General features: G+C 40.9%; 1 protein-coding gene across 2 annotated transcripts in view; it reads left to right on the top strand.

Annotated features, from left to right (window-relative positions):
- The window catches only part of sec16a (SEC16 homolog A, endoplasmic reticulum export factor), a 106644-nt gene that overhangs the window by 37566 nt on the left and 48575 nt on the right, over positions 1-20503 (top strand). For both annotated transcript variants that reach the window (XM_060935688.1, XM_060935689.1), the window contains exons 7-15: positions 6321-6486; positions 7736-7878; positions 8000-8061; positions 8150-8288; positions 8444-8683; positions 14241-14338; positions 14429-14510; positions 16587-16704; positions 16824-16935. In XM_060935688.1, the coding sequence (XP_060791671.1) occupies positions 6321-6486; positions 7736-7878; positions 8000-8061; positions 8150-8288; positions 8444-8683; positions 14241-14338; positions 14429-14510; positions 16587-16704; positions 16824-16935 (1160 nt within the window). The remainder of the gene's footprint in view (positions 1-6320; positions 6487-7735; positions 7879-7999; positions 8062-8149; positions 8289-8443; positions 8684-14240; positions 14339-14428; positions 14511-16586; positions 16705-16823; positions 16936-20503) is intronic.

Below are 20503 nucleotides of genomic sequence, written 5' to 3'. Positions count from 1 at the left end.
GTGTGTGGGCATGTGAGGACACTCCTCCTCACCAATCAGTGCACAGGGGAGTGTCTGCTCACGCCCCCAGCCTCACTCGGCTCGCTTTGGCTCGCTTCAGCCCCACTCCAAAACGGTGCGAGTTTTAGGGGCTAAGCAGGGCTGAAACGAGCTGAGTCGTGCTGGTTTTTGGTAGTCGAAACGTGAGCCGTGTCGGGCTGAAGCGAGCTGAAGTGAGCTGAAAAAGGGTAGTGGAAAAGGGCCATATGAGGCTGCGCGGCTGCCCTCTCCTCACTTTCAGGCTTCTCATTCAAAAACTGCAAGTCCTATCGTGTAGGTAGACACATTGCATGAATCAGGACAAGTGTGGCTACTACTTTTGAGAAAATTGTGTGTGGAGTGAAAATTGGGGCTGAAAACACAGTTTAAATGAGAAAGTTTGAGCTATTTTTCCAAGCTCTCTACAGTCTAACTTAACGAGCTTTACTGGTGTGTAACGCAATAGACACCCATTATAAAGGCTGACTTTCTCAGGCTTTATAAGGGGGAGGAGGGGTGGAGACGCGGGGGGTGGGAGCATGGCGAAGGCGGGCGTGTTTCTTTTCAAAATATGGCTTGCGGGAACCGTTATTCCAAAATCTCATACCCCACCTTTAATGTGTGAAAATGATTCCTCATGCTTCCTGAACCACTCACAGTTTCAGTCCTAATGTTATGCTTGTGCCATCAGGAAAGCAAAAATCCATTGATGTGATAACCTGGTCATTCAGACAAATGAAGGTTAGCTGTCTTCATTTTGTTGCCAAAGAATGTTGCTGAGGTTCAACCTGACCAACTGAAGCAACCTCAGATCATAACATTGCCTCCAGAGGCTTGTACAGTGGCCACAATGCATAATGGGTGCATCTTCTTACCCTGATGTGCCCATTACACTGGAATAGAGTAAATCTGGACTCCTTAGACCACATGACCTTTTTCCATTACTCCAGAATCAAATCTTTATGCTCTCTAGCAAATGGAAGCCTTTTCTTCTGATTAACCTCACTAACATATAGTTTTCTTTTGGCCACACAGCTGTTTAGTCCAAACCCTGCGAGTTCTTGTCGCACTGTACATGTGGAAATGCTCCTACTTTCACCATTAAATATAAGAGGTTTTTCAGTGTTTTTTTTTTTTTTTAAAGTTGACTTCACTAAGCATTTAAATGGTTTCCTGATCACCATCAGTCAAGATTTTTTTTTTTTCCCGACTACACTTCTTCCATGAAGTTGACAGTTCTCTATCATCCTTCCAGATTTTATTAATACGCTGGCCACTTTTTATCCCAATTCCAGTAATTTCAGCAATCATCTTATTTGTTAACTTGATGCAGGCCAATAATTTGACCTGTCTGAAATGCAGTAGTAGTAATAATGAGTTCAACTTGCATAGCGCCTTTCTCAGACCCAAGGTCGCTTTACAATTACAAAAAAAAAAAGAAAGTCCACCAAAAGAGGGTCAGGATGTAATTCCAATGGCATAGCTGCTCACAATCCCACCAGAAGGTGCACGAAAGTATGTCCCACACCACTTGCATAGCCGCCACAATGACACCATGCAACATTGCTCAGAACACCGCACCATGGATCCACAAAGCGAGTACAGAAGCACTGTCACCCATAGCACTGGCAGGGCTTGAAATTCGTATATTTTTTCACCAGCCAGCCGGACTAGTTACCTTCCAAAGTAACTAGCCAAACAGAAAATCAACTCGCCAAAATTTGTTCATGTATGAATTTTACTCAGGGGTGAAAGTAACTTTTATTTCTTGCTGGTACTATTATTTTGAGTCATAGTGCGCGCACACAGCGCGCCGAAAAATACACCTAATTATTTATTATTGTCTACTTATCAAGCATTCACTAGGACTTCTTATCACTCAGTAGTACTAGTACAGTACTTTTCTTTATCACACTATCACTTTTGATTATAAATAAATTGCGAGGGCGTCGTGGCTCAGGTGGCTAAGGCGCCATACCATAAATCCGGGGACCTGGGTTTGAGTCCGACCCGAGGTCATTTCCCGATCCCTCCCCGTCTCTCTCTCCTGCTCATTTCCTGTCTCTACACTGTCCTATCCAATAAAGGTGAAAAAAGCCCCCCCCCCCCCCCCCCCCCCAAAAAAACCTTAAAATAAATAAATAAATAAATAAATTGCAAACACATCATTTCAACAACACAATCATTTTAATAACATTTTTTTTTAGCTGAACAGTTGAAAACTAACTTTTCATTTTGGACATTCTGTCTACTAAAACACTTTGGATACCAGCTGCGCAAGATGGTTAAGCAGTGGGTTCCGCGCACCATCTCGCACGTTGTCTGTCGAGTGAAACACGGAAGGAATTCACTTCAGACATAATTCAGAGACCGGTCAGAACGAGTTATATGCAGTGTATATTGAGGAAAACGTGTTGCTTTTGGTAAATTGACGTTAGCAGGTGTGTTATGCTGAAAGTGCTTTTTTTTTCAGAGACAGTATGTTTTTTTTTTTTTTTTTTTTTTTTTTTTTTTTTTCTTTCTTTCCGGTACGGCCAAATCTTTAAGTGGTATGCCGGACCGGCCAGGACCGGCTTACTTTCACCCCTGATTTTACTTCTGTCAAAAATAACACAAAAGAGAGTAGTTACCATTGTTCATGACTAATGTGCATTTATTTCAAGAACCGGAGTATTTTGATACTGTTGTTAAATATATAAATGAGAACAACACAGAGCACCATAATATAATATCAACAAATAATAAATATATTGGACTTTTTTTCCCGGTCTGCAGGTTGGGATATCTGTAAACCAATCAGGATGCTCTTTGTCTAGCATGCGCTTCATGAACAGGCACACGCGCAGTCTCTCTCGCGCACTCCGTCATATGCGCTCATATGCGCGATGCAGACATTAATGTTGCGTGTGCACGCTCTTGCTTGCTTGCTCTAGATTCTGGGAGATATTCTCCAATTTGCGGGCACCGGGGAGCCACTATCAATATGCGGGAGACTCCCAGAATTTCCGGGAGACTTGGGATGTCTGTTATATGCATGCGCAGTAGTGAAAAAACCGACAGCGTGACCGTCCTGCCAATAAACACATCGATGAACACAGACACGGCACGCGATAAATATATGGCGGCTTTAGTTGACGGTGTGTCTGTCTGAATCTTCGCTTCATACATCTTTTTTATTTTCAACTCACCAGCCGGGCTGGCTAGTGACAGGAATTACTCGCCAAATGACAAATTAAGTCGCCTCGGGCGACCGGACCACTGCGAATTTCGAGCCCTGACTGGTATGCCCTAAACCCCCTGCACAGCCACTGCGACACCACTGAGCAACATCGCTCCAAGCATAGAAGCACCGCCACACAGAGTGCTGGACAACCCTGATGTTAAAAGAGCAACGAGCTCAGTGCAGTCTATAGCGAGATGGACAGGCAAAAAGTTGTGCTATGGTCTGAGTCAGAGCAGGAATTTCACGAGGGCCATGGCCCTCGTGCTCTCTCACTTTGGCCTTGTGCCCTTGGAAAAAAAATATCTGCCGTAAGGCCACAGTGGCCTTGATGCCCTGCGGTTTTGTAGTCTGCCTCGTGACTGTCAATAGGCTTTAACATCACCTGCATCTATTGAGAAAAAAATGTCTTTTGATGACATTCTGGATTCTTATTGGGCAACTCATCAGTGGTGGATCGGACTCCAGCCTGGCATGAACCGCTCCGACGCACTATAATGACACCAATCTATCACCAGCCAACCGGGAGACTTAATCAAACGCATCCCCTGCCCACTTGTGTCCACGTCTGAGACGCTGAATTTTCTCAGAAGGAGGGAAGAAGTTGACTGAGGTAAGACTGTGTGATAAATTAACGAACGAATAAGATAGGAATTTCAACATATAGGGCTTAAGTTTGTTACCGTTAAATAAGCATTGCTTGGACAGTAACGTTATGTCGTTACAACGTTGACCCACATTTAATGTGCCGAGTACCGACTGTAGCCGGTCACAAATGCTAATTAGCTTGTTGTCAAAAGTGCAAAGACCTTAAATTGCTCTGTGTAAATTAGAAAATGGCGCAACTTCCTCTGTAGCCGTCAACTCAACTTGTCTTGAGTTTTGAGCCAATCACAACAGGGCAGCACCGTGGCCTGAGGTAAAACATGATAGTTTGTTTGTTTAAATTACAAAAATGAGTACACCCAATGACTGTCTCATATACTCTTCATATACTCGTACTGTTTAAGTAATGCAATAAAACTAATCTTTAAAAGTGGTATTTACTCAAACTGTTTGCATAGAATGAACTTTCGGGTTAACAGTCATTGGGCGTACTCATTTTTGTAATTTAAACAAACTTAAACTGTCATGTTTTACCTCAGGCCACAGTGCTGCCCTGTTGTGATCGGCTCAAAACTCAAGACAAGTTGTGTTGCAGTGTTCTGCAAATTTGCAATTTAATATTTCAGATCTTGAGACATGAAAGTGCTATTTTAAAAAAATAAAAGGTCAGAAATGTTTTCTTTGTCGTCTGTTTAGTTCATTTTATTTCCTCAATAATTTTCCTTGATTGAGAAATCGGTCTGGGCTCTTATGGGTTAATCAGTAGCCTGCGTGCTAGTATATGTTCCATTTACAGTCAAACACTTTGATGAACTCCAGGCTCAATTTTGATGAATCAGAAATCTGTGTAGTAGTACAGTCTGAAGATGCTCTTGCACATTCGGTGTCAATTGAACAAAAATTATGGGAGGATATAGGTTTAAGTTTTACAAATTTTTGAAGTGAGTGATGGATTGATAAATTTAGATGTGTTCAATATTTTCTTATCTTCAGACATAATAGTGTAGGAGATGTTTCTTTACCTGCTTGATAGTTTCGACTGGGACTCCAATCTTCCTCAGAAGAGTCATTAGTCCTTAAATTAAATTCATTATAGACATGAACTTAAAATCGTTTTATTTTATGGCCTTGGTGCCCTGGCTTTTGGCCTTCGTGCCCTCAAAAAATTGACAGCACAAAAGGCCAAGTGGCCTTGCCCCTAAAATGATGAAATTCCAGGCCTGGTCTGAGTCCACATTTCAGATAGTTTTTGGAAATAATGGACGTTGTGTCCTGAGGGCTAAAGAGGAAAAGGACCATCCAGATTATTGTCAGCACAAAGTTCAAAAGCCAGCATCTGTGATGATGTGGGGGTGTGTTAGTGCCCATGACATGGGTAACTTGCACATCTGTGAAGGCAGTATTAATGCTGAACGGTACATACAGGTTTTGGAGCAACATATGCTGCCAAACAGTCAATGTCTTTTTCAGGGACGTCCCTGTTTATTCCAATAAGGCAATGCCAAGTCACATTCTGCATGTGTTACGACAGCGTAGCTTTGTAGTAAAAGAGAGCGGGTGCTAAACTGGCCTGCCTGCCTCCCATTGAAAACGTGTGGCACATTATGAAGTGCAGAATACGACAGTGGAGATCCTGGACTGTTGAGCAACTGAAGTCGTATGTCAAGCAAGGATGGGGAAGAACTTCACGCTCAATATTTAAGCAATTAGTCTCCTCGGTTCCAAAATGCTTATTGAATGTTGTTAAAAGAAAATGCAATGTAACCATAGTAAACATGCCCCTGTTCCACCTTTTTTGGAATGTGTGTTGCGAGTATCAAATTCAGAATGAGTGTACATTTCAAAAAACAGTAAAGTTTATCAGTTTGAACATTTACATTTCTTGTCTTTCTATTGTATTCAATTTAAAATAGGTTGATAAGGATTTGCAAAAGATTGCGTTCTGTTTTTATTGAAGTTTTCCAGTGTCCCAACTTTCTTGGAATCAGGGTTGTAGTTGATTACCCCTAATTTAGTAATACCCAAACCCTCGATTGGATACTACCATGGTAGATTAAATGAGGCTATGTTCTGAGGGTAGCTCATGTAGGAGGAGCACTATATTCTGTCCATGTTATTGACATGTTTCCTTTTGTTTGGATGTTATAGAGAGAGGTTTGGCCGTATTAAAAAAAAAAAAATCTGTATATCAACACATACATTTTAATGGGTAGAATTCAGACTGATCATTTTAAAGAAAATGGGAAAATGTCCCCAAATACTGCATCATCAGTATACAGAACCCATGCTTGCAAGGAAGCAGCAGTATTCTGTGTTCTGTGAGACCATGCCAATTTACCTTAAAATCTGAGTAGATCGAAATGGAGAAACTCGGAGAAAACTCTCCTTGGCTAATTAAGCATACACTAAACATGTCGACAATAACAAGAAAACAGTCTTACTTTTTTTCTTTTCTAATGTCTGTCTCTGTCTGTAGAGTCAGGTGTACAGGAGTCAGCCGGATCTTGTTGCTGCAGGTTATGAAGCTACAGCAACCACACTGCCTGTAGATTATTCCTACGGTCAATTCCCAGAGCAGTCAGGCACCCTGAATTACAGCCAGTATGATGCCACGAACTCCACATGGGCTGCTCCTGAACAAGGTAACTACGTTATCGAAACTATTGACGAAATCAAAAGCTATATTGGTTGTCATGTTATTTTGAGAAAGACAAAATTGAGACACAGTGTGGTCCATGAGTAAACCACTTCAGTACCCCCCCACCCCCCAACACACTCGAGTCCGCTGTGGTTCAAATGATTGTTGGAGCAGGAGAAGGTTAAAAAATGTTTTGGGGTGTGTGTATTTGCACCAGTCTGTGTTTCAGGCTAGCCAGTGGGGTCCAAAAGTCTGAGTGTACCAGTGAATATACTTCTGTTTTGCATTTTTTTCTAATTTAATGCTATGGTTTTATTATAAATTACATTACTGACAGTTTAAGTGAAAAGTAGAAGCTTTGAAATACGTACATTAATATCAGAGTTTCTTAGTATTTTGGTATGTCTTTTTTGCTGCTTTAATGACCGTGTTCACTCAAACTGGCATGGACTCCAAAATTTTAATTAAAAAAAAAAAAAATCCCAGATTTTCAATGTGGTTTCAGACTTTCTGACCCTACTGTATGTATACAGACTAGGAATACATCAATATGATTGGTTTACATACAGAGTACTAGTACAAGGATTTGTACTTCTCAATACAAAAAAATGAGTAACCTGCTTATTATTAAGCAATAAGTGGCAGTATAGAAGCTTTTTAGATGTTTCGTTCTGTTTATGTTGGTTGTTGCTGTGTGCTGCTAGCAATGACCACCTCATGCGGAGTTTTATGTTTTAAGATGTGTGTTTAGGAACAGGGTTAGGGCAATCTGAATGTTCAGGAATCTGTGCAATGTCTGCTCACACTGCACTTTTATTTTACTGACTTGATCACTTTACACATAGGAACGTAAATGCATCTAGTACAATTGTGCAATATCTGCCTACGCTGCAATTCCCCCACTTTTATCTTCTGTTTTATTTATGTATAGATATTTTTTACTGCTGCTATTTTATGAGTGCTACCAAACTAAGTTTTGTTGTATAACTACGGTGGCAAAGTCTTGTCTTATCTTAATACAGACATAAATAGATTTGCACGCCCATAAAAATAGACAGCTATGGCAAAGCTGGGCCTGTAATATCCCTCTACCTACCCACGTTCTCTCAAAAATGAGTTTTGACAATCTTGTGCGCATTAGCCACCCTAACCAAAACTATGCCCTTCTCCTAATAATATTCTTAAATGTGATTGATTGCATCTTTTGACTAAAAAGGAGAGAGTGCATTTCTTCCTCTCGCTTTGTCTTTTAGCTCCTCCGAGGCCATTGACTCCGGAGAAGTTCTCAGTTCCTCACTGCTGTGCTCGATTTGGGCCAGCAGGTCAGCTGATCTTAGTTCAGCCCAACTTGCCCTCAGCTGGGCAGCCTGCCCTCGTTGAGGTTCATAGCATTGAGGTAATGATGATCTTTTATTTACCAGCTAATGAAATTGGACAGCTACGATTAAAATTTTCAGCTTTTGATTCGCTCTTAATATGGCATGGAACGTATAGTTATTTTTGGACGAATGTTTCAGACAATGATGCAGGATTTTCCAGAGCAGGCCGAGTTACGTGCCTTCCCAGGACCACTTGTCAAGTAAGAGTGATTTGAATATTTATAGCATGTACTCGTGTCATCCTCATATCCTTCATTCTTTATCTTCGTTTTCATGTGCGTTTGTTAGGGAGGAAACCCATAAGGTAGACGTTATAAAGTTTGCCCAGAACAAAGCTCAGGAGTGCATGCGCAATGATGACCTCATGGACAAGGACTCCGCCTTCCTCATCTGGGAGTTCATCATACTGCTGTGTCGTCAGAACGGGGTGCGTACTCGTATGCTTGTCTTGTTTTCTTTTCGTTCTCGGTTTGTTTATTTCTTATCAAAGTGTGTAAATAAGCCAAAAAAAAGTCAATAACTACAAAATGACTGTATATAAATTAGAAATGTTAAAACCCCCCTCTCTCTCATATAATCCAGACGGTGGTTGGTACAGACATAGCTGACCTCTTGCTGAAGGAACATCGTTCTGTGTGGTTGCCAGGAAAATCGCCCAATGAGGCGAATCTGATTGACTTCAACAATGAGGCATTGGAAAGGCCTGAAGAGGAGGGGTCAGGGCCAATCTCACTCTTATCAGACACCTTCATGAGTGTGGCTGAAAACGTTGGCAAGGAGACTGAACGCTTCCGAGAGCTGCTACTCTTTGGGCGGAAAAAGGCAGGGCACACACACACACACACACACACACACACACACACACACACACACACACACACACGCGTGCATATCGTATGGGTGTTTATTTTTGTAGAAGAACACGAATTGTATGTTACTGGGGTGAACAAATGATAAATTCCAGAGCCAGCCCACCAGGAAAGTAAAAGCTCCAGTGTGTTGCAGAGTTTCATGCTTTAGTTGCATGGAAACCTAGGGAGAGAAAAATATCAAACCTAAAGTAATTAGATATGCAAGTCAGTTAAGTACCCAGTCATGTAGCGGATAGTGTTTGAGACCTCAGCAAGTCAGTGGCCAAAGATTGGACTGATCAGATGGTGTTCTAATTAATCCACCTTGTAAAAGCACTTTTGTCATTAGCCAAATGGCTCCGCAACCAATGCGTGTAGTGCAACAGGCAGTGGGATTTGGAAATGCACACTACAGTTGTGCTCATAAGTTTACATACCCTGGCAGAATCTATGATTCTTTGACCATTTTTCAGAGAATATGAATGATAACACAAAAACATCTTTTCCACTCATGCTTAGTGGTTGGGTGAAACCATTTATTGTCAAACGACTGTGTTTTCTCTTTTTAAATCATAATGACAACAGAAACTACCCAAATGACCCTGATCAAAAGTTCACATACCCTGGTGATTTTGGCCTGATAACATGTAGAGAAGTTGACACAAATGGGCTTGAATGGCTACTAAAGGTAACATCCTCACCTGTGATCTGTTTGCTTGCAATCAGTGTGTGTGCATAAAAGCTGAGTGAGTTTCTGGGATCCAGACAGACTCTTGCATCTTTCATCCAACCACTGACGTTTCTGGATTCTGAGTCATGGGGAAAGCAAAAGAATTGTCAATGGATCTACGGGAAAAGGTAGTTGAACTGTATAAAACAGGAAAGGGATACAAAAAGATATCCAAGGAATTGATAATGCCGGTCAGCAGTGTTCAAACTGTGATTAACAAATGGAAAATCAGGGGCTCTGTTAAAACCAAGCAAATGCCACAAAGTATCTCGCCTACAATACGCCAAACAGCACAGAGACAAGCCTCAAAACTTCTGGAACAAGGTAATTTGGAGTGATGAGACCAAAATTGAACTTTTTGGCCACAACCATAAACGTTACATTTGGAGAGGTGTCAACAAGGCCTATGATGAAAGGAACACCATTCCTACTGTAAAGCACGGAGGTGGATCGCTGATGTTTTGGGGATGTGTGAGCTACAAAGGCACAGGAAACTTGGTCAAAGTTGAAGGAAAGATGAATGCAGCACGTTATCAGCAAATACTGGAGGCAAATTTGCACTCATCAGCCCGGAAGCTGCGCATGGGACGTACTTGGACGTTCCAACATGACAACGATCCAAAACACAAGGCCAAGTCGACCTGTCATTGGCTACAGCAGAACAAAGTGAAGGTTCTGGAGTGGCCATCTCAGTCTCCTGACCTCAATATCATTGAGCCACTCTGGGGAGATCTCAAGCGCGCAGTTCATGCAAGACAGCCCAGGAATTTACAGGAACTGGAGGCTTTTTGCCAAGAAGAATGGGCAGCTTTACCATCTGAGAAAATAAAGAGCCTCATCCACAACTACCACAAAAGACTTCAGGCTGTCATTGATGTTAGAGGGGGCAATACACGGTATTAAGAACTGGGGTATGTAAACTTTTGATCAGGGTCATTTGGATGTTTTTTGTTGTCATTATGATTTAAAAATAGAAAACACAGTTGTTTATCAATAAATGGCTTCACCCAACCACTAACCATGAGTGGGGAAAAAAGTTTGTGTTATTCATATTCTCTGAAAAAAGGCCAAGAAAGCAAAAATTCTGCCAGGGTATGTAAACTTATGAGCACAACTGTATATAGTTATAGCGTCATGAACTATTGCACCATCATGATGTGTAACTTTATCACGTCTATCCACCAAACGAAACTTATTTTTGAGTATACCTACCATTTAGCTATTGGACAGCTGATTTCACAGAGTAAACTAGCATTACCTTTCTGGACTGTTTATGAACTGTAATATTAATTCACAGCTCAGGAACCTCTTTGCATTCTCATGCCTCATGATGCTTATGTACATTTTCAATCCAAGGCTTGGATTTTAGAAGTTACATCAACCAATGCGTGTTAAGTAACACTAGGCTGTGACTGAGTATTAATAGTTAGTTGGGGGAGATTCTGAGCCAAAATGAGCGAGAAAGTGACGTACTTCATTTATTCATATTAAGTGACCACTTTATCCTGGTCAGTGTTACAGTGGATCCTGGGAACACTGGGAATGAGAGAGGAATACTCCCTGGATGTCACTCCAGTCCATCACAGTGCACCATGTGCGTGGGCGTACACACACTTAGTTTTTGGAAGGTGGGAAGCCCATGCTGACCCAGGAAGAACATACAAAACTCCACACAGACACTAACTTCAGCTCAGGATTGAAATGGGGACCCTGGAGTTGTTGGGAGGTCCTGCTGCTTGTTGTGCCAAAGTACAACTTGTTTTTTTGAGTACAACCAGGGTGGCCGCGGGTCCTTAAAAAGTCTTAAATTTAATTTTCCTAAAATAAGGCCATTAAAAAGTCTTAAAAAGTCTTAAATTTCAAACCCCGTGGTCTTAAATTTTCAATCTTAAATTTATGGAGATTTTACTCAGTCATATCGTTAAAATGTGGTACACTTTGGATGGGGGAAAAAGTTTAATCGTTTTTGATGCTCACAATTATACCGCGCAGGCTCCGAATCCACCGGTTGCTCGACACGCACGTGCTTGACAACCACTCAGTGCCTGATCTGTTGTGTAAGTCCTGTCGTTTGAAAGAGAGAGCAGCCCCTCCCCTCTCTGCTCCCTGAGTGGAGCCCCTCCCCTCTCTGCTCCCTGAGTGCAGCTCGTCGCCTTGGTAATGGTGCTCGGTGCAGGGAGACACAATATAACAAGCAGAGAGCGCTTTTTCTCAGAGTTCCCTCTCCTCGAACAACGTTGATTTACACGGAAAGGAAAGGAGCTATTCACAAAATTCTTTCACATTGAGCGCTACAAGGCTCCCATAAACACATTGATGTAAGTTTTTTGTCCCTAGTGTAAAAAATGTGGACACTAGAGCGAGTTAAAAACGAGTGACATTTCTGATTTTGCAGTAAAAGCGCTGCCAGGTTTATAATGGCAGTCTATGGGGCAGTGCAGCTGTCCTCTCCTTACTTTCAGGCTTCTCATTCAAAAACTGTAAATCCTATCGCTCAGGGAGACACATTGTGTGAATCAAGACAAGTGTGGCTACTACTTTTGAGAAAATTGTGTGTAGAGTGAAAATTGTGGCTGAAAACGCAGTTTAAATGAGAAAGTTAGAGCTTTTTTTTTTTTTTTTTCAAGCTGCCTACAATCTAAACTCCTGAGCCCTGCTGGTGTGTAACGCCATAGACACCCATTATAAAGCCTGAATTTCTCCAGATTTGCTCATGGTGTTTGATCTGGGACTGATCAAAAAGTATAGAACCTAGCAAAAAAGTTGAATACCAGATCCACACAGGAGAATTTTGTCTCCGTTTTAAAGTTTGAATCATGTCTCTAGGTGAAAGCATGCCAGAGCAGTGGATGTTTGAAAAACATTGAAAATGTGCAATTTTTTTCAATTAATTCCATAGAAAATGAATGGGAAATTTTATGTGATTTTTTTCACGACTACGTCACGAAAAAATTTGTAGAATGCTGAACAAAGTAATAGCATAGCGAGTCCGATCAAGCCGCACGTTTTGATGTATTGTTTGTCTGTGTGCGATGTACGGTTATTGGGTTATTCGAAATTGAAATTTGTACAGAAGATGAAAAACGGAAGAACAAGAGTTTGGCTGTGCTTTGCTCCCTATATGGGAGTCAATAGTTTGCAATGCATAGCACTGCATCACTAATAATAAACTCCTGTGCACGCAGTTCCCAGGATTAAATGTATTTTCCACAGACCATTTATTTATTCACTTTACTCAAATACAAAGTAAAATGGCAGTAAATCATCTTTCTTTTCTTGCGTATTGCATCATGAGGCGTTCCTGGCTTGTAAATCTCTTATTTTCGGTGCATGACACATTCACGCAGCTGAGCATGCTGTGAATTAACAACGACAACGGTCTGCAGTGGGGCTACACAATTACACACTCAGCGAACATTTCTCCATTTGTGTATGAAAATACACTCCAACGACTCAGTTTGGTTTCATTTACAACCAACGGTGTCTTTTGATGCCAGCACATAATTGAACGAGAGAAGACTGGTTTACCGGAGACAAAATAAGCGTTATCTCTGCTTCTGTTCCCTCCGACAGCCCCGACACACTACTGCCTCCGCCGAGTGCGAGCGCACACACCACATGTCGGGGCCGCGGATGAGTTACTCTCCCTTGATCAACGAAGTCGGCGGGGAATTTGTGGTTATTATCGGTACAAACAGCGCGAATCACAACTTAAATGAGTGCGGTTCAGTTTGACATTATTGTCAGTCCGTTAGATAAACATTTAATTTTATTAAAATCGAAAATTAATATTTAGAGCCTGTGGGCTACAAAAATAATAGTCATTAAAGTAGCCGGCTGGACTTAATTGTGTAGTCGGCTGTATGGCCGGCAGCCGGCGCTTGTGGAAAGCCCTGTCGAATCAGCTCTGCGCATGCGCCGTGCGGCACAAAAAAATGGCAGCCACCATGAAGGCAGGAGATCCGGAGTTTTCAAACATTTGCTTAAGTGTGAAATCGCAAAATGGTATTCTAGCGAACAACAAAATAGTAAAGATTCAGAAAAACAAATCATTCAGTGATCATTTTAATAGTGTAATTTCATCCGAACTAGGCCTAACGGTCGATTTAGAACTACAAAAAGTCCGTGTGTCGGACATTTTAAATACCTTTGTAAAAGTTTTGCAAATGTTGCAGTCAGCATTTAAAATGCTAACAAAGTTTTTGTACAAGTTTCAGTTGATTAAACTGTCATTTTATTAAATGTGTCTGCTTTTGTAATAAAGTACTGAAAGAAAAAGCAAACACAGCATTGCGATTTTCTTATCCATCCATTAAAAAAAAATCCCTCCCGCCCTACTGAAAATTTTTTTTGCTCACCCGGTGGACAGAAAACAGATTTTTTTTTTTAAAGGATGGCCTTGGATTCAAACGTTGTGACTGCATTCTGATTGTCACATAGTTACAAGTTTATCCGATCCTTATATTGTGTTCTGAGTGTGTGAATGCCTGTCAAGGAAAAGAAATGAAGTACTTCTACTAGAATAGTGTTTTCTGGTGAATGTTTACAAGAACAATAAGTTACATTAAATTACATAGTTTTTTTTTTTTTTTTTTTTCAAAAGAGTACGTTTTTGCGTGACTTTAGATTTGGTCTTAATTTTTTTTTGAACATGGTCTTAAAAAGTCTTAAAAAGTCTTAAATTTAACTTGGACAAACTTGTAGACACCCTGACAACAGAAATGTCTGAAAATACAATGCCACACCTTAAAACACCTAAACATAAATTACCACACTGACCTGGTTATGTTACTTTTAGGATGCCCTCGAGTCTGCTATGAAGAACGGACTTTGGGGCCACGCCCTTCTCCTGGCGAGTAAGATGGACAACAGAACACATGCCCGAGTCATGACCAGGTAACACACAACCAGTGTTTCACTGTCATCTTTGCATTGATCTCAACAATCTAAACAGATGAATCACTATGAAGTGTTTATGTCTATCAGGTTCGCCAACAGTCTTCCCATTAATGATCCACTGCAGACAGTCTACCAGCTCATGTCGGGAAGGATGCCTGCTTCTGCCACGGTAACTATGGGGAAAGTCTTTGCATGCAAGTTAGCAATGCTGTGTGCAACAGAATTCGTGTGTGTGTTTTGTATGTGCTTCATACAAGTGGTGTTTTGGCCGTTATTTATATTTTATCTCTTGTATACGTAAAAAGTCTCACTTTTACCTTTTCACTCCCCCCTCCCCCCCATTCTCAAATGCGCCAGTTTCACCCGTTACCCAAAATGTTTTTGGATTCATCAATCTAATAGGTTGCCCTGGGTGGCTGCCCATGTCACTCGTGCATAAATCCACCACTGATTTGAAGTGTAGCTCTGTCCATATGCATACACTATATTTGTGGTCTTGGGAAATAGCCAGCTACTACTTGTTTCACTCGGAATCATTTGGGAGTGGGAAATGTACAAGAGCATTATACAAAATATACCTTGGCAACCTGAGCCTGGAACGTCCACTAATACCCCTTTTCCACCAAATCAGTTCCAGGCCTGGTTCGGGGCCAGTGCTTAGTTTGGAACCGGGTTTTCTGTTTCCACTGACAAAGAACTAGCTCTGGGCCAGAAAAACCGGTTCCAGGGTAGCACCAGCTCTTTGGTGGGCTAGAGGAAAGAACTGCTTACGTCAGCAGGAGGGTGGAGTTGTTAAGACTAACAACAATAGCAAGACCGCGAGAGGGCGCCATTTTTAAATAAGCGACAAGATATCATGGATGCAGTAAAGCAGCAGTCATCCATTATTATTGTTGTTGTTGTTGCTGCTGCTGCTTCTTCTTCTTCTCCATGTTGTTGTTGCTTCGATGTTCGCGCCAAGGTTTATGCAAACGCAGCGACGTAACTGACGTATACAGTGACGTAATGACGTGGCTCCCCTTAGCACCCCAAGCTATGGAAAAGCAAACTGGTTCTCAGCTGGCTCGCAAGTTGAACGAGTTGTGAACCAGCACCAGCACTGGCCCCGAACCAGCCCTGGAACTGATTTGGTGGAAAAGGGGTATAAGAGATGGGCAAAGAGTGAATCGCTTTATATATTAGGGGTGTGCAAAAATATCGATACAGCGATATATCGCGATACTTTGTCTTCCGATTCAATATCGATACTCAAAATTTGAATATCGATATTTTTTCAAATAATAAAATCATGTTTCAGACGGATTGTAAATCCAGTACGACTTCCGCACCTCCGCTCCGCGAGGTGTCGCTGTGCCGCTACCTCACTGCAAGGCACTCTTCATCTTCTCTTTTTTCCCCGGCGGTTGCAGTGAGGAAAAAAAACAGGCAAGCATGGCTGTTAGCATAAACCTAGAGACGCCGCCGAACTTTAAGGCAGATGTTTGGAGGCACTTTGGATTCCAAAGGAAAGGAGAAAAAAACAGTGAGCTGGACAAAGAGAATGCACTTTGCAAAACCTGTTTCGCTCCAATTAAATTAAGATGCTCCAATTAAGATGCCCACTGCACTTTTCAATGTGTTTCAGACAGTGTGTTGTTCCTGCAAAATAAGCACAAGTTAAATGTTCTCCGGTATATGTTCTCAAGTTTACAAAGAACAAATTGATATTAGTGTTAGCACTGAAATGTATGTGCAGTCTGCAGTGCAAGTTTTAAGTTTTCATAAAACAATTTGATTCTACTTGTTAAGCAGCACTGATGTGTCCATGCTTACAGAAAAGTTGATAATACTAGCACAGAAATGGGAATTTTCTGTATGTTGTAGTGAAGCAACTCTTGGTTTTGCCAGCAGTAGAATAGAGACAAATATATGTCTGGCAAGAGTGTGTAGTTATGTATGTGAAATGTAATTTTACAGTGGTCAATAAATTCAGATTTTCTTCAGTGACACTGATATCGTGATGTGGTTGAAATTTCTTGCAATATATCGATTATCGCAGAATCGCTGTACCGTGATATTATCGTTATCGTGGGCAAAATATCGCCATAGTATCGTATCGTGAGGTATCTGGTGATACCCAGCCCTATTATATATGTCTGCCCCTTTATTCAACAGACCAATCAAACTAACTTTCCTATTAATGAAAATACAGGAGGATAACCTCACCTTTTGATTGCCTCTTCCATGTGTTCCTTTTTCCTGGCAGTGTTGTGGGGATGAGAAATGGGGCGACTGGCGTCCTCACCTGGCCATGGTTCTTTCCAACCTCACACATACACTCGACTTGGACACGCGCACCATCTCGACCATGGGAGACACGTTGGGTAAACACGCCCACAATTCACACCCAAAGTGTTTATTGCCTTTACATTATCTTGCTAAAATTGTAAAGCTGAAATGATGCATGATTAGAAGATATTTGACACGTGTGTGTCTGTTGCAGCTTCTAAAGGTCTGCTTGATGCTGCTCATTTCTGTTACTTGATGGCTCAGGTGGGTTTTGGTGTCTTTACTAAGAAGAGCACCAAGATGGTCCTCATTGGCTCCAACCACAGGTATGCGCACAGAGTAGTGGTTATTAATCTATCAAGTAGTGCACTGCACAAAATGTTAAAATATCTTTTCATGTAGTCAGAATGAACTAGCATTTCCTATAATAAGATGAGAGTAAACCAAATATAAGATTATTAAACCTACAGTTGGGGTCAAAAGTTTACATATACAGACATGAATATCATGATAATATTGGGCTTTTAGTGATTTCTTTGAATTGTCCTTTTTCTGTGGCAGGATGATTGATTGTACAACACACAATTTTAATAGAAACAAAAAAAAACCCAAGAATGTGTGTTGATACTGTGTAAAATGTAAATAAAAACCGAATGCGATAATTTGCAAATCATGGAAATGCTATATTTCATTGAAAATAGTACAAAGAGAACATATCAAATGTTGGAACTGAGAAATGTTTTTGTTTTTTGAAAAATATATGCTCATTTTTGAATTTGATGTCAGCAACATGTTTCAAAAACACGCTAAACAACATGCTAAACATTGGGAACTGAGGAGACCAGTTGCTGTAGTTTTGAAAGAGAAATGTTGTCCCATTCTTGCTTGATATACAATTTCAGTTGCTCAACAGTTCGGGGTCTCCTTTGTCGTATTTTGTGCCAAATGTTTTAAATGGGAGACAGGTCTTTACTGCAGGCAGGCCAGTTTAGCACCCGGACTCCTTTACTACAGAGCCATGCGGTTTTAATATGTGCAGAAAGTGGTTTGGCATTGTCTTGCTGAAAGAAGGAGGGCCTTCCCTGAAAAAGATTTTGTCTGGATGGCAGCATATTGCTCTGAAACATGTATATATCATTCAGCATTAATGATGCCTTCCCAGATGTACAAGCTACCAATGTCATGTGCAATAATGCACCCTCATATCATCACAGATGCTGGCTTTTGAACTGTGCACTGATGATAAGCCGGATGGTCCCTCTCCTCTTTAGCCTGGAGGATGCAGTGCCCATGATTTCTAAAAAGAATTTCTACTTTTGATTTGTCAGACCTTGGGACAATTTTCAACTTCGCCTCAGTCCATCATAAAAGAACTTGGGCCCAGAGAAGGTGGCGGTGTTTCTGGATATTGTTTATATCTGGTTTTAAGTTGCATTTGTCGATGCAGTAATGAACTGTTTTCACAGACGATGGTTTTCTGAAGTGTTCCTGAGCCCATACAGTGATTTCCACTACAGACACATGTCTGTTTTTAATGCATTGTCGCCTGAGGGCCTGAAGATCACAGGCATACAGTGTCAGTTTTCAGCCTTGTCTCTTGCATACAGAGATTTCTCCAGATTCTCTGAATCTTTTAATGATATTATGTACCATAGATTATGTGATTCCCAAATTCTTTGCAATTGTACATTGAGGAACGCTATTCTTAAATTGTTGCACTGTTTGCCCAGGCATTCTTTTACAGAGCGGTGAACCCTGCCCTATCTTTACTTCTGAGAAACTCCGCCTCTCTGGGATGCTCTTTTTATACCCAATCATGTCACTGACCTGTTGCCAATTAATCAAATTAGTCTTTTTTTTTTTTAAGCATTACACAACTTTTTCAGTCGTTTGTTGCCCCATCCCAGCTTTTCTGAAATGTGTTGCTGACATTAAATTCAAAATGAACATATATTTTTCAAAAAAACAATTTCTCAGTTTCAACATTTTCTTATATGTTGTCTTTGTACTATTTTCAATGAAATATAGGGTTTCCATGATTTGCAAATCTTCATGTGGCAGGGACTGGTGGCTACCACCAATGGTTAAACCTCCCTGAGATATTGCCCAAAAACTCAGAATAACCCCACTTCAAACAGTGCTATGAATTATCACCCCATTTCAGGTCATTCAGTCAAATGAATGAGACAGAGATGCAGGCTTCCTCAAATGCATATCCAATTTATTGTTCACTGTAGTTATAAAGGATAAAAACAAATTAAGAGATCATAACGACTCCAGTATGATGGTGTTAACAAATACAGTGGTGCTTGAAAGTTTGTGAACCCTTTAGAATTTTCAATATTTCTGCATAAATATGACCTAAAACATCATCAGATTTTCACACAAGTCCTAAAAGTAGCTAAAGAGAACCCAGTTAAACAAATGAGACAAAAATATTATACTTGGTCATTTATTTATTGAGGAAAATTATCCAATATTACATATCTGTGAGTGGCAAAAGTATGTGAACCTTTGCTTTCAATATCTGGTGTGACCCCCTTGTGCAGCAATAACTGCAACTAAACGTTTCCGGTAACTTGATCAGTCCTGCACACCAGCTTGGAGGAATTTTAGCCCATTCCTCCGTACAGAACAGCTTCAACTCTGGGATGTTGGTGGATTTCCTCACATGAACTGCTCACTTCAGTTCCTTCCACAACATTTCGATTGGATTAAGGTCAGGACTTTGAGTTGGCTATTCCAAAATATTAACTTTCTTCTTTAACTATTCTTTGGTAGAACGACTTGTGTGCTGAGGGTCGTTGTCTTGCTGCATGACCCACCTTCTCTTGAGATTCAGTTCATGGACAGATGTCCTGATATTTTCCTTTAGAATTCGCTGGTATAATTCAGAATTAATTGTTCCATCAATGATGGCAAGCCGTCCTGGCCCAGATGCAGCAAAACGGGCCCAAACGATGATACTACCACCACCATGTTTCACAGATGGGATCAGAATCACTTTTATTGCCAGGTATGTGGGGACACGAGGAATTTGACTCCGGTTTCACTTAGCTCTCAGTACAAAACAGATAAAAAGCATATACACAAAACAAACAAAAATTTTTTTTTTAATGTGCAATAGGTGCATAGTGCAAAGTAATCCAAGTAAGTCAAGGATAAAATAGATAATCATAAAGTATACAGTGTACACAGAATGACGGTATGAGTGTGCAAATATTTTACAAGTGATATCACTGATATATGAATCTGGATTTTAGCTGTTCATCACAGAAAGGATTTTCCCTTTTGGTGCAATATGGTGCATAGTGCAAAGATGAAATAGTAAATATAAACTAGACCGGACAATTCCCCGGGGGAAATTGAGAGAGGATGCAGTGCGCGAAGCAATTCGGTCACGCATGTTTGCTGGCCGTGAATGTGTGACCCGCAATGATGTTTCAATGCAATGATCGTGTGTGTGCTCGAGACAGCAGCCGTCATGAAAAAGAGCTATTCAAGAGTATGAACAAAGTGACTACAGGCGGAAATTAGCATGTACTGCTATAACCTGGGACAGACATCTGTCCTTACCACAAGGATAATGTTTAATTTGTGCACTGTCCCTTTTAAAAATAAAATAAACTCTAAACTCTAAGAAGAGTGTTTGTAGTTTGTATGTACGAACAGAAGTGTTCCTAATAAAGTGGGCGGCTAGGGTGAGGCTAAGACACACAAGGGCTGGAGTTTTCTACTGTTTTTTTTATGAAGGACCAGGCCTCGAACAATGACAAATAACTCGACAACGGAGGCAGCTATTCACAAAATTCTTTCACACTGAGCGCTAGAAGGGTCTCCTGAATAAAATGATGTATTTTTTTGTTTGCACTCTTTAAAATAACAACACTAGAG

Source organism: Neoarius graeffei, chromosome 12, assembly GCF_027579695.1.
Source record: "Neoarius graeffei isolate fNeoGra1 chromosome 12, fNeoGra1.pri, whole genome shotgun sequence".
Classification (NCBI taxonomy): Eukaryota; Metazoa; Chordata; class Actinopteri; order Siluriformes; family Ariidae; genus Neoarius; species Neoarius graeffei.
This window is presented reverse-complemented; position numbering and strand designations above follow the sequence as displayed.